This window comes from Ursus maritimus, unplaced genomic scaffold (genome assembly GCF_017311325.1).
Source record: "Ursus maritimus isolate PB19 unplaced genomic scaffold, ASM1731132v1 scaffold_34, whole genome shotgun sequence".
Lineage (NCBI taxonomy): Eukaryota > Metazoa > Chordata > Mammalia > Carnivora > Ursidae > Ursus > Ursus maritimus.
The window spans coordinates 26,785,033-26,798,747 of NW_024426008.1; the positions used below are offsets into that span (position 1 = coordinate 26,785,033).

Below are 13,715 nucleotides of genomic sequence, written 5' to 3' on the forward strand. Positions count from 1 at the left end.
TGCTGGACACCGTCCAGCCCTGGGGTTCGGGTGTGAGCGTTTCCCCGCCCCCACTAAGGTGCGGCCAGGAGCTCGCGGGAGGCCCAGGGCATGAGCCAGAGACGGGCTGGCCCCAGGGTCACAGTAAATCACATGCATGGGGACACCTGGAGGAAGGCTTGCCAAGTGGGGACACCAGTCACAGATGTGGCCTGAGGACTTGGAGTGGGCCCCATCATACTCCCCTCCAACCCGGGGCTCGCAGGACCCTGCTTCCAGAATCAGGTGTCCTCCCTTGGGGAGAGGCCACTTGCTCTGAGGGGCTCTGGTTTTGTCACAAAGTAAAATGAGCTCTGCGCCCACGAGTCCCCAGTGAGCTGGCGTGAGGCTGGCATGGGGCAGGCTGGAGCCAGCGGCCCCTACACCCCATTGACCCCGAGGTAGGTGATGGAACCCAAGGCCAGGGGAGCCATCCCAGGCCCAGGAGAGGAGCTGCATGCCCGGGGCTCAAGGGCCTGGCCCTTTGGGGCTGCACAAGGCCCCTGGGGTACGGGGGTGCAGCCTGCTGTCTGGGCCCACGTGGTGGGGTGTGGGCTGTGCTGACGGGTTTTAACTCTCATTTTGCCTCCTTGTTCTCCTCTGCATTCAAAAGGAGCCGGATAGCTTTAAAAAAAGAGTAAGTAGAATGTAAGTATCCCTTTAACATTTTTAAAGCTTTACTCTGGCTAAACACACACTTGAAGATTTAACGGTGAAGCTTTTCAGGACCAAAGGGCACACGGTTTGCGTTCCACCCATGCCTCCCCGCCCTGCAGTGTGGTCAGCCCAGCATTTTGCTCCTTCGGGTCCCAGCCATGTGGCTCGGGGCGACGATCTGGCACCGGCTCAGGCCACCCCAGTTTTTTGTTCCAGGGTTGGCCATGAGAACCTTCTAGAAGCTCTGTAACCCATCCTGGTGGCTCCAGTCCTGTGTAGGTCTCCGCACACGTCACCACGGGACAGTCAGGGGTGAGGGTGCACCCAGGCTCTTTGGAACGGACTTCAGTGTCTGTTCACACACAGCCCCGCTTCCCTGATGACCGTGCCTCATCAGAATCCCTTTCTAAACAGGATTCTGCCACCAGGCCGACCGTCAGGGAGCAGCCACGCGGCCCATGCTTTCGTGAGGCGGTCCCAGCAGTTAGAGGAAGGGTCTGTGCCTGGCTGACGGGCAGCTGGCAGGTGTAAGCAGATACGCACGTGTGTGGGGACGTGTGATACACGATGGGTGGAGAACAAAACACTTTCGAAAAACAAATTACAGCAACAGAATAAGAACCGAGAAATCCTGCACAGAAAACAAGAGAAGACACGTCCCCGCAGCCGGCATGACCAACAGGCTGCTGTATGAAACACTTCTGAGCAAATCCTTCCAGAATTTTCTTGACGTCTACAACACATTTCTTTCCTAAGAGTACCTTGCTGTTCTCACCAAAGCAGCATTTGTCGTAGTGGATCTGGATTCAAGGAACGCATGAAGAGCAGGACCACAGCGTGCGTGGGTCTGCCGTCTACAGGGAGCCGCCGCCAGTGTGACGGCCGTTTGTAGACCTTTTCTCTGGGCGTCTACGCACACGTCTATGCCAGTGAGCACACCTATACTGACATCATCTCCTCCTCTGACACGCTGGCATTTCCCTGCGTTGACTGTCGTCTCCAACATGACTCACAAATGACGAGGCTTAGGAAGGTCTTCAAGACCGAGGAGTATGTGTTTTGCGTTCCATCTGCAGTCCCTGCCAGGTAGCCGTCACATCATGTCATGTCACATCTGTGACCCCGGGTCATCCGTCTCCAACTTCTAACGGACACAGCTCTGGTGGCCGGTCCGTGTCCGGATCCTGGCCTCAGAGTTCAGTCGTGGGACTGTCTGGTCTGAGAGTCTGGCCCTTCCTGGGGAGGAAGGCTCTCTGGAGACCCCGAACGCAGCGCATTGCTTATGAAGAGACCGAAGGTGGAAGGGGCCACACAGGTCACGCGGGAATCCATGTGAAGGTCTTCGAGCTTGCCCTCAAGCCAGCCGTGACAGAAACCGCTCTGCACCACCTCACCCTCCCCGCCTTGTGCCACCCGCCTTGCCGCGCGCTCGTGCCGCTGCGCACGTGCCCAGTGCTGTGGCTTTGTGTCCTGGGTTTAGCCCTTTGGCTGCAGGTTCTTTCCCTGCTCGGGGAACTGCAGCCACATACAGACGTTGTCCTTCCTCTGCTGACCGTCCTCCACGACACCGCAGCTGAGGTCATCCCCAGGTTCAGGGGCAACTAGAATCCTGCTCTGAGAAACAGATTCTCAGGCAGGCAGGGCTGGCTCTGGGTTGGTTCACAGCCCAGCCACTGGTGCCGTCCACACCTGGCACAAGCAGAGAGGAGGGCGCAGCAGGGACAGAGGGGCCTTCAGCCTCGCTCAGTGCCCTGACACCCGTCCCGACCCCTTGGGAGTCCCCGCGGAGGCAGAGCCTTTTGTCAGAGGTGGTGGTGGCAAGACCAGGGCAGGAGATGACGTGCCCAGGCCCAGACCCTCTGTGCACAATGGACACCTGCCCCCAGAGCACAGCCACCGGGCCCTCCGCGGGCGAGGGAAGGGGGGCGCTGCCCCAACGGCCTAAGCAGGTGCTCCGGGGCGACAACCAGCCATACAGGTGTGCTTTGAAAACAGCGCCTGAGGTTTATGGAGCAGGGAGCCCAGGGGTCAGTGTGCAGACCTTTCTCCCAGGGACCCTAAGCAGGAACCACCCCCTGGGCCTCCTCCAGGAAAGATAAGGACTCGGGTGAACGCTGCCCTGTCACTTTGTCCAGCGTGGACAACAAAGGCCTCTAACCTGGGCAGCTCCACACTGCTTATCCCCACCAGGGCAGTTCCCGCGGGTCCTGAATGGGGGACGCTGGGTGGAGATGGTCTCTGTGTCCCCAGGTCCTGCGGACGTTCACTTCGTCTGGGAGAAGAATGGCCGTGAACTGGAGACGTGTGTCCCCACGCAGACCCACACGCTGCCTGATGGCAGGACCCATGTGCTCAGCTGGCTGCGAGACGCCATCGGAGAGAGCGCCGAGTACCGCTGCTCCGTCCTCTCCTCCGCAGGCAACAAGACCTCCAGAGTGCAGGTCACTGTCCTGAGACACGGTAAGTGGCGCGGCCCTGCCCCCTGCCGCGCTCCCGCAGGGAAGCGCAGCGCACGGTACACGGCCAGCCTCCCTGGTGCTTCCGCCGCATCCACACCGCCCCCCCCCACGCCTGCCACATCTCTCTCTGGGTTTCTGTTTGGCGGGGCTGGGAAGTCCGCGTTCTGAGAGCCCGAGCCCCCTGCTCTGTCTCCACACTGAGAGGAGCTGGCCGCGTACACAGTTCTGGAGCTGGAGTCTGCCCCACGTCTGCCAGCTCCACGTGCCCTGCGGGTGGCCTCCCAGGACCGCCGCCCGCATGGTGCACACTCACGCCTCCGTGTCTGCAGGCCTGGCCGTGCCCAGGCCGCGGCGAAGCCTGCCCCTCATCCCCGGGAGATTTTCCTCAACACGTATCCACTCTGCTCCGCTTTACGTCCTGTGCTCTTTCTGGAACTATGCTCCCCAGACGCTAGACCACCTGGCACGGTTCGGAGCAGGGAGGGGCCCTGGGAGCCATGCTTCTGCTTCCAAACAGCCCGAGGGAACGTGCATTCCACAGCCTATCCCGGCAGCCAACCATCTCTGAGAGGGTGTGCCTCAGTTTCCTCGCTGCTGGCCTACGATTCAGGCTTCTCGGTCTGCTCTGTCCCCACCAGTGCCTCTGCTTTCAACTTCCAGGTTTTTGTGGTTCCCCTCCTAGTCTTGGTCCATCCTCGAGAATTTGCATCTATGCTTAGAGATGCTGAAAAGGCCCCCGTTCTCCTGGTGTGAGTTTGGGGAGAGAAAAAAGCTGCCAATATTCACTCCCTCCCAGAACCCGTTCTTCCCATTTCTGTAAAGCGTCCTGCCTGCCACTGTCAGGACGATCGGGATCATCACGTAAACGTGACTCACAGACTGAGATGTCCTGCAGAAGTCACGAGAACGGCACTGTCGGCAAACAGTCCGGAGAACTCACGGTACCCCTGCTCCCGCCCCAAGGTCACCCAGCGCACCAGCCTGACAGTAGCAGGGCCCAACACTGATTGCGGGCAGTTCTACCCGAGTCACGCTACGCGCTGCACGCACACGAGGCGGGCAGAGACGCCAGCACAGTTGGGACAGCGCAGCATCTGCTTGCCTGGCCAGCCTGCCGTGTCTCCTGAAGCTGCAGGGGGACTAGAGGACGCAGGGGTTCTTGCAGGATGGGACCCCCGAAGGCGCCTCTGGAGTGCTCACCCCAGCCCCGTGGCCACCCAGGGAGCCCAGGTCTGCTCGAGGAATGAGTTCTGCTTTGTGTCTCAGGGCTCAGGTCCCTGGCACCCATTTCTGAAATTAGCAACGTGGGCCATGGACCAGGGACGAAGCTGTGTCTGTGTTCACAAGGAGAAAGTACGGCTGTCAGGCTTGTGCCATCCTGACAGCCCCACATGTAACTCACTTCCGAATCAAGCTCCCACGGCAGGCTCCGTAGAGCAGATAGCAGCTGGACGTAGGGGGACACCAGCCTGGTGAGCTGCACGGACTCCTCGGCCTCACTTGGGACAGGCCTCCCAGGGAGGCAACACCAGCTTCAAGGTCTCGGCCTCAGCCCCAAGACGTGGGGAAGTAGCCCCTCTCTTGCCTGAGTAGAAAATTCCACTAAGACGAGGACAGGGCCAACAGGACCTTGGGCAACAGCCGCTACTGGGGCTGCTGACCGTGGAAGCCCCCACAGCCAGGAAGGCAGGCTTGGAGAGGGGAACACCTCACCCAAAACGTGGCTCTCAGAATGGCCTCTGGATGGTGCAGACCCGGGGTGCCATCAGGGCCTGCAAAGCTGACACCTGGCGTTGCCCCCTCTCCTCCTTGTCTTGCAGAAGTGACCCACCAGGAGCAGTGGACCAGAGAGCTCGCCGCCTGGAGGGCTGTGGCCGGGGAGCATGACCGCATGATGCGGAGCTGGAGGAAGGCGTGGGTACGTGGCCGGGCCGACGGTGGGCAGGGACTGGCAGGGCGTCTGCCGTCTTGGAACTTGAGCCATTCTGCTTTCTGGAACCCGCAGCCTCTGAGCTCCAGGCAGATCCCTGGGGAGCGTCAGCATGGTGGGGCAGGGAGGGGTGGGATGGGGTGGAGGGGGGGCCTCTCAAGGAGACTCAAGTTGGGGAAAGGTGCACGCAGGGCAGCTGGCTCGGGCTGGGCACCGCCCGAGCAGGAAGGCTGCGCCCCACGCAGCCAGGTGACTGCTGAGCGGCGGGGAGCCCCGTCCCAGCACCGAGGGGCGGCAGGCCAGGCGTCCCCCACTCCAGAGTCACGGCCGCAGCCATCTGGGCAGCCAGCAGGCCGGGGAGGTACCGGAGGACGACCCCGCAGCTCCACTGCAGGCCTTCAAACATCCAGGCTTCAGTGGCCGCCCCAGACCTCTCCCGTTGCCAACAAGGCTGAGCACTGCTGACTGAGCCCCTCAAGCTCCGTCCGCGTGGGACCCCCTCTCTTGGCCCCAAGAGGGAACACATGGGGCGTGACACTTGAGGCCCCTCCCGCGTCTAGGACAGTGGCGGGGAGGAGGCAAGAAGGGCCCCTGTTCTGCCAGGAATTCAAAGGCGGCTGCACTGTTCTTTCAGGAAAGCTGTGACAAGGACACCTTGTAGACCTCGGGAGGCAGTGCCGACCCCCAGCCGAGCTCGCTGCCCCTTGCCACGCCACCCCCGGAGAGGCCCCGGGACAGTGAGCTGTCACCCAGCCTGCTGAGACGCGGCCCCCCCGTAACCTCTGTGACAACAGCCGGAACTCTGGGTGCTTACGTGGGACAGCAGTGTGTCCGGCAGACACGGGACATGAGCACAGTTCATTACAGTCTGAAAACGCAGCGGCGTGCATGACGGCTCCTTTCGCAGAAACGCTGCCGCCGGAGCCCGCCGCCACTCCCTGCCCTCGCACGTGGCCACTGGGCTCCCACGCCAGGGACGGGCCTGGCGAGACCCGGGGCAGGAACTGGACGGACACCTTGAGCGAGCAGGTGTGTCACCCCTCCCCCCCCGGTCTCAGAGCGTGGGAGCTGCTCCACGAGGTTCTGTGCGCCCCGAGCTTGCAAGCGGCGGTGCCAGCAGGTCCGTCCTCCCGGCGCTGCACGGTGTGTGCAGGACCTGACGACCGACGCTGCGCAGCCCGGACCCCGCGGCCACCCGCTGCTGAGGGAATGACGATTACCGAAGCGCCGCTCCACCCAAACCCACCAGCTCTGTCAGAGCCCTACTGCCTCAGGACCCCAGCACACGGACGCCCGCAGCCTGTGTCCAGACCCCCAGTTCAGCGGCTGGGGACGGCTGGGGACCGCCGAGAGTACGCCCGTCTCCCCGAGGACGCCGGCTTGGGGTAGGGTCCACCCCGACTGCCCGCCCGCCCCGGCTCCCAGGCCGGCACGCGGGCCACACCAGCGTCTCCCGTGAAAGCGCCACCCGCACTCGTCGGTGTGCCGCCCTCCGCGGCCGTGAGACTCACCCCGAGTCTGGGCGTGGCCGGAGCCCCGCACGCCAGCACCACGGTGAGCTGCGTGCCCTCGGCCTAGTGGGGAGGGTTCCATGGGACGTGTGCGTAAGAATTTGGGTTGTCCGCTATGTTGAGAAAATAAACAGAAATAAACGCAGTGAGCTAAGCGTGTCCTTGCGAGGCGTGTCACCGGCAGCCGTAACCTGTGCCACGAAAGGGATCCTGTGGCCAGGCCGACCGCAGCAGAAAGTTACATGAGACGCAAACCCTCTGGGGCGGACACAGTGCTCACAGCTCCCTGCTGGGCTTCTCTGCCCCCAGAGCAGCGCCACACATGCCAGGAGCCAGCATCCCCTGTTGCGAGTTCGAAAGGTAATGCTCTCCTTGGAGGTTAACTTCAGAACCTTCCCTCTCCCGTCATCTCTGATTTTCACACCCACGACAGGGGACAGGGCACCTGCTGACAGACACAGAAGGGCAGGAAAGCCCTGCCCTGTGCACCCCTCCCGACCCCCGCAGGGAGAAACCTGGGGCGTCACACGGCCCCCGCTTACACAGCTCCGAGAAGCAGGTGCACTAGGAATAGCACGTGTGCGGACGACAGGCCCGACCGCTGCTTTCCATGACCGCCCCCCGCCACGCTGCCCGCCCTGTCCACACCGCAGGCCTTCCCCGACCTCACTCCACCTCTCTGCGCCCCACACAGGCCACTCGCCTCTCAGACACAGGACGCCTGACGCGACCGATCTCCCCTAAGAGTGCGCTCAAGGCCAACGCGCTCTGCTGCTTGCCCAACACACGCCACGCGGCAAAGCCCCATCCTGCCATCACCTGGGTGACGCAGCACATGGGGCAGACGCAGGGTCCCCACAGCAAACCTCTTCCTTCAAACAACGTGCTGAGGGGCTGGGCCGGGACTTAGGAACCCCCGACAAGCCTAAGACGGCGGGGTGATCAAATCATCGCTCTTTATTCAAAATAAATAAGCCCTCTTACTTACAGCAAAGTATGAAAGCAAACTTCTATCCTGCCGGCCTCCAAGACAGAAACCACATTCAGAATACGTTCATTTACAAAAAAAAAAAACAGTTGTAGATTATCAAAGCTGAAATTCAGGGACTTCAATATACACTGCTTCTTTGAAAAATGACAAAAAGGAATAATTCATGTCAAAAGGTCACAGGTTAGAGAACCGGTTTTCCTTCTGAGGCTCATTTTAGCAGACCCTCCAAGTATCCCCGAATCTTCCAGCCAAAAAGCCAGGTCCCGAGAAAGCCCCCCGCCCCCGGCCCAAACCAGGCCCGCCGCGCCCGCCTGCTGGCCTCCGTGCAGCGCACTGGGTACCCGCCCGCGGCGCCTTCCACACACTAACATGGCTCAGCTCTTCTGCATCGGGGGTTTCCTTCACAGCAGAACTCAGGGCGCCACATTTTCCAGTCTTTTCCAGACTCTGCTCAGATCCGAAGCTGCATCTCAGGGCTCTTTGGCAAGGCTCCCGCCAGCACGCCCGAGGGCCCGTTCCCGGGAAGCACATCCTGCATTCACCTCCCAATTCAATAGCCACGCACGACACAGCAGGTCAATCACGACCTGACACGAGAAAGGCCCGAGGTCTTCAGGCCCCTCATCCTTACCACACGACACACACACAGAGCTCGTCTACAAATGCAGCTTCATCATCTGCGAGGCTGGAGCCTCCAGCGACTCTTCCAGCCCCAGAGCACAGCGACTGTACGCTTCCAGGTGTCTTCTCCAGATTTCAACTAAAAACAACAAAGCGGCATGGCTGCGGGACACGCAGGGACAGTCGGGGCAGTCCCTACTGGGAAGCACACTGCCCCATGGCTCAGGCCCCTACATGGGCCCAGCGAGGACTCCCCCGACCCAGCCGCCCCCTGCACCCCCTGCAGCCGGTCATTACCCATGGCCCGCGGTGCCCGCTGGCCCTGCCAACCTCCCGCCAGGGACACCGCGGTGCTCAAGGCCACACTCCGCAGGTGCCGTCTGACCCAGGTCTGAGCCTAGCTCAAAGACAACAGCTGGGACCTGACCCGGCCTTCTGCCGCTGCCCTGCGCGGAGAGGCCGTGCCACTGTCCAGGGGCCCTGCCCTTTCCGTCAGTCGATGCGAAGCCCGAGGACGCTCAGCCCTCCCCAGCACTCACTGTAGTGCGGCTCTTCTTTCCCGGCCGCAGGAGCAGGAGGGCCGTCCTGCACTGAGCCGCAGGGGCCCTGCAGGGGCGGGCTGGCCGGAGCGGGGGGCGCAGGCTCCCCGGCCAGCTCCTGGCGCACGCTCTCCAGCATGGTCTTGTACGCCTGCCGGGCGGCCATCGTCAGCTCGACCATCCTGTGGAACTGGTCCTGGGGCGGAAGGAAGCGCACGGGTGGCAGCCTTGGCCCCAGGGAACGTGGGTCTTGGGGGCAGGGGGACACCTGGCAGGGGTGCTGCCTCGGAATCGCACCGCGTGCCCTTCCGAGCACCATCCTGCCTCCCCCGGGCTCGGGGCTGTCCCCGGGGGCGGCTGCAGGCAAGCCCGCGTCTCCCAGCCCGGACCCCCCAGCTCACCTGGGCCCCGTCGTAGCTGAAGATGCCCACCACGCTGACGGGGACGGCCTTGTTCAAACTGCGCCCCAGAGCTTTCCGGTTGAGCGCGAACACGAAGGGAATGTTCTGCTCACAGGCGTAATCGATGATGGTGTGCAGCGTGTCGTCCAGCCCACCTGGTCAGGGACAAGGAGATGACAGGGAGATGCGTCACATGCAGCGTGGCGCTGGTACTGGTCACAAAGGGCTTTGCTCTACACAGCGACACCCTCAGCGAGTCGTGCTGGACGCCAGCAGGACAAGCCGCCACCGCAAGCGCACCGTTCCTCTCAGCCACGTGGGAGAAACCAACTCTCCTATGTCCTCTGCCTAATGGGAGTGAGGTCTCACTTGTCTTTTAGAAGGGTCCCCGCCCCCAATCCCAACAGGGGTGGGGGGATGGGCACACAGAACACCAAATCTCTGGGACACCAGCAGGTGTGCGACTGCCCCATCTCCACGTCAGGCACCCAAGTCAGTGTCCCTGAGCTGCACACTGCAGGCTCCCACACACGCTCCTTTCACTCGCTAGAGGCTCACAGAACTCAACTCGGAATCCCTCCCGTGCTTGCCCGGCCTATTCAGACTGTGACCCGCGACTGCCGTCACGGGCCAGAGCAGAGAGCACGGGGCAGTGTGGGCAAGGCCTGGAGCTTCCCCGGCCCCCGCAAGCGCCACCAGACCCGCCCGCATCTCCTCCTGGGCACGATCCAGGAGGCTCTAACCCAGTCCGGGGGGGGGGGGGATTTTATGGAGGCTTCTCAACATAGTCAAGACTGACTGGTCACTGGCCACTGGTTGATTCAACCTCCAGCCCCTCCCCTCCGTGGGGGCCAAGGCTAGGGGTGGGGTGAGGATGGGACCAAGCTTCCAACCCCCCAGATTATTTGGTTGACCCTCCTGGCAACCAGCCCCTACCCTTGGGCAGGTCTGAAGGTCATCTTCATTAACGTAACAATGTTACTGTCGTTATAGGAGTATTCCAAGGTGAGAGCCGGAAACCGAAGACAAAAACCAAACAGGAAGGAGAAATCCAGGTCGTCCTCTGAATGACCAATAGGCGTTCCTTACAGATCACAGTACTGCGCTTAGTGACTAGTCACCGAACACTCACGGTGCACCAGGCCTCCGGAGTATTAGCCCCTGCACGCACAAGAAGCCGGCAGGGGAGAGGCTGCCCCCGCACAGACGGGGCCCGGAGCAGAGACGTCTCCAAGTATCCCACGCCCACAGGGCCCAGCCGCCGACTCCCTGCCCTCCACCACCCGCCCTACCACTGAGCAAGCCGCCAGGCACGCTCGTGCGGCGGCACGGTCATGCGCAGGGAGAGCGGGAGAGGCCCGGTGAGAAGGGCCAAGGGGGGCTGTGTGTGCAGGTGACGTGCCCGCCACGCAGGGGGTCCAGCAGCCCAAACCTTTACCACAAGAGAAGTACATACGTGTGTCTGTGTGCAAGTCACGCAGGAATCACAGGTTCTCACGCAGGCGAGCGGAGCCAGCGAGGACGGCCACGGAGGATCACCGCAGGTAGGAACAGATTTGTCACCAAGTACGAAAGACGCACAGCGCGGCTTCGAGGCGTTCCAGACACACGACAGAACATCTGCACGAAGGCGCCAATGCTCTCGGCCACAATGATCCCAGGGACAACAGACCAATTCTGTGTCCACCTAAGCCTTTGAAATACTCTTACTACAATGGGGATTTTTTTTGAAGAATAAAGAATATGAAAAAAATACACAAGTGAGAACAGCCTTTTGAAAAAGGAAAAGAGTGTCAGGCCAGCAACACCAGGTACGACAGCACAAAGACGGGGACGGGGGCGGCAGCACGGAGGCCCTGGCCGTCACAGGGCAGCGTGGAGCGTGAGCCCACTGGCGGGAGGAACACTTTGAGGCAGAGGGGAAAGGCCAAACGGGTCGGCCTCTGGAAAGATCCATCCGGGAAGAAAGATCATCTACCTAAACTAACAAAAATGAAAACATGGAAGCACCAGAAAAAACAATACTAAAAAACCTAATAACCTTGGCACAAAACCTAATGCAATAAAATCACACTAATACAAAATTTCAGTACAACAGCAACACCCCAAGCCTCTGCGTGGCTGAAAAACGTTTAAAGAATAGGCAATGACAAACCAAACAAAAAAAATACACAACTCTTACCCAAAGGACTTTTTTATTATATAAAAAAGAATACATCACTATTAAAAAGATCGACATCCCAAAAGACAAACGGGCAAAGCACGTGAACCAACAGTTCACTGAAACCACCAAGCTCTTCAAGAAAGAACCTGCTCCCCCCCCCCCCCCCCCCCGGCACAGCGGCGTCTGCCCGAGCAAGCCGCAGGTCATAACCCATGGGACCCTCAGACGCACCCAATCTTGCGATCTTGGTGGGGCACCGCAGAGATGTTCCCACATGTAGGAAGGACAGCATGCAAGATGCGTCCTCGTTCACAGCAGCAGATGTCTGCAAAGAGCCAGGATGTCTGTAGGGACCGTGGAGCCCGGACTGACACTAAACTGCACACGGGTGCCACAGCGCCGGACGCCAGATCTCTCACACGTTCACCGCCTGACTGTCGAGGACACATCAAATGTGGCAATGCTGGCTGCCTGTGGGGGGCTGTGGGAACCTGGGGGCCTTAGTCCTTGACAGGAAACCCAGCACCCGGCTGACCGCACGGCGCTGTCCCAGCAAATCCGCACGCAGACGGACAGACGGGGCCCACGCCATCTGCCTGAGAGGACAATGTCTCCCCGGGGCCCCGGTCACCAATTCTATGATCACCCAATTTTCTTTCAAGAAGAAACTCAAAAGCACATCCCACTGCTCTGGGACCTGGGAACTCACTCTGCAGCCGGTGTGATCAAAGATGAACATTTCGGCCCCACGTCCCTTAACGCTGCCCCGCCCTGGCCCAGATCCCCTGCAGACAGAGGAAGGCAAGGAGGAAGCAAGCTCTGCGGACAGAGCCGCTCAGGGAAAGCCTCCGTCCTGGGCCGGCAGGGAAAGCAGGTGGGAGGCGGCCCGAGGTGGGGCGCATGTTCCTGAGCTCGAACTACAGTGAGTGACTCCCAACTTCCTGCCGGACACTCCCGGGCCCCTCAGCGCCAGCTACATGGTCTCTCTGCCTCGTGTCCCCCATCCTCAGAGCCGATCACAAATGCTCTCTGAGCAGCTGCTATCCCTTCAAAGGCCTGCTTTCTGGGTGGCCCCTGGCTGGCGCCAGGACTTGGGTTTCCGGAGGGCGCCCACCACGTGAACTGGTAAGAGGGGCTACGGACTGGGAATGAGGAGTTCATGCTGAGCGTCCCCTCTGCCAGGCAGGTCACTGCAGACGACACCCCACACGCGTACGCTGTGCGACTCCCCTGGGAGAGACACTGGGAGACTGCACCTGTTTGTCTGACAGAGCGGCAAGTCTCGATGGTTCCGCTCCACCCGGCGCCCAGCCCGCAGTCTCAGTGAGAGCTGAAAGCATCTCCAAGTGCCCACTTCCCGGGACCCAGACGACGACACAACTCAGAACGAGCGAAATGCTCAAGACGACTGTCGTTTAAAATTCAAGTTCGGAATTACTAGACGAAATGCCACTCTGTGCGGACACAGAACTTTCACAGTCTGAGGCCAGGATACGAAGTCCTACCATTAAAGTACTGCGAGCCGTTGGCTACTTTTCCAAGAAGAAAACACGTATGAGATGTAATAATCGAGCTCCTTCAGCCTCAAAGCAAAAACTTCCTGTACCCACAGACACGGATGACGGACAGCGCACTGGGACATGCCACCGACGCAGACGCCTGTCGGCCAGGCCAGCCCTCTCTCCCCGGTCAGAGGAAACGCAGCTCACAGGAACAGCACGGCGCAGTGCCTACTGCACACGCATACCCACTGCTTGGTCTGGTTGTTAAAGACCCGATCCCAGGAGAACTCGGGACAAGAGCAGGAAGCTCCAAGTGCAAACGGACGACTGAGCTCGCCGACCTGACAGCGGGGCGAGTGGGGGCGCCAAGAGCCCGGCAGCCACGTCTACACTGGGCACCTTCCGCACGGAGGGAAGTTCGGAGGTGGCGGCGGCAAGCTGGCGTGCACACCTGCGTTGGCTGGGCAACGCCGGGCACTGCGCTTCTAGGGCGGGAGGTGAGGACAGATGCAGGGTGGAGGCCGGCCCGCGCCAGGTGGGAGCATCTCGCCCCGGGGCGTCAGAGAGAGGCCGTCGGGGCTCTCCGGCACAGCAGCGGCCCGACCAGCCAGCCTAGAGCGGGGCTTCACAGACCGGGTCCCTGGAGCAGCAGCCTCACTGGAGAGCGCGCTCGCAATGCAAACTCTGGGGTCCAGTGGCCCTGCTCCGGCCGGGGGTCGGGGCGATGCCGACGCTCACCAGCTGGAGAAGCACGGCCCTCCGACGAGGCTCCCAGCCTCCACAAGCCAGCCGCACCGACGTCTCGGCGGCTGGGGACAAGCAGACGCCCGACAGCCAGCAGCCATCTGCGGGAGCCTCCGGCCTGAGACTAACGGCAAAGCAGCGGCACAGGAGGCGGGGGGGGGGGGGGGGGGGGGGGGGG

General features: G+C 61.3%; 2 protein-coding genes and 1 long non-coding RNA gene across 5 annotated transcripts in view; 1 reads left to right on the plus strand and 2 right to left on the minus strand.

Moving 5' to 3' along the window:
- SEMA4D (semaphorin 4D) overlaps nucleotides 1-6,720 on the plus strand; it is a 43,605-nt gene extending 36,885 nt beyond the window's left edge. For both annotated transcript variants that reach the window (XM_040620341.1, XM_040620342.1), the window contains 3 exons: nucleotides 2,926-3,135; nucleotides 4,955-5,052; nucleotides 5,699-6,720. In XM_040620341.1, coding sequence (XP_040476275.1) covers nucleotides 2,926-3,135; nucleotides 4,955-5,052; nucleotides 5,699-5,725 — 335 coding nt within the window. In that variant the 3' untranslated portion in view covers nucleotides 5,726-6,720. The remainder of the gene's footprint in view (nucleotides 1-2,925; nucleotides 3,136-4,954; nucleotides 5,053-5,698) is intronic.
- Nucleotides 676-2,959, minus strand: LOC121100136. The gene is made up of 2 exons (XR_005831870.1): nucleotides 2,834-2,959; nucleotides 676-2,364 (listed from the first exon to the last, which is right to left on the minus strand). It is a non-coding gene; the product is annotated as an uncharacterized LOC121100136 (long non-coding RNA).
- Nucleotides 6,721-7,517: 797 nt separating the features above from the next.
- SECISBP2 (SECIS binding protein 2) overlaps nucleotides 7,518-13,715 on the minus strand; it is a 42,263-nt gene continuing 36,065 nt past the window's right edge. For both annotated transcript variants that reach the window (XM_040620344.1, XM_040620343.1), the window contains 3 exons: nucleotides 9,128-9,282; nucleotides 8,727-8,922; nucleotides 7,518-8,326 (listed from right to left, as the gene is read on the minus strand). In XM_040620344.1, coding sequence (XP_040476278.1) covers nucleotides 8,223-8,326; nucleotides 8,727-8,922; nucleotides 9,128-9,282 — 455 coding nt within the window. In that variant the 3' untranslated portion in view covers nucleotides 7,518-8,222. The remainder of the gene's footprint in view (nucleotides 8,327-8,726; nucleotides 8,923-9,127; nucleotides 9,283-13,715) is intronic.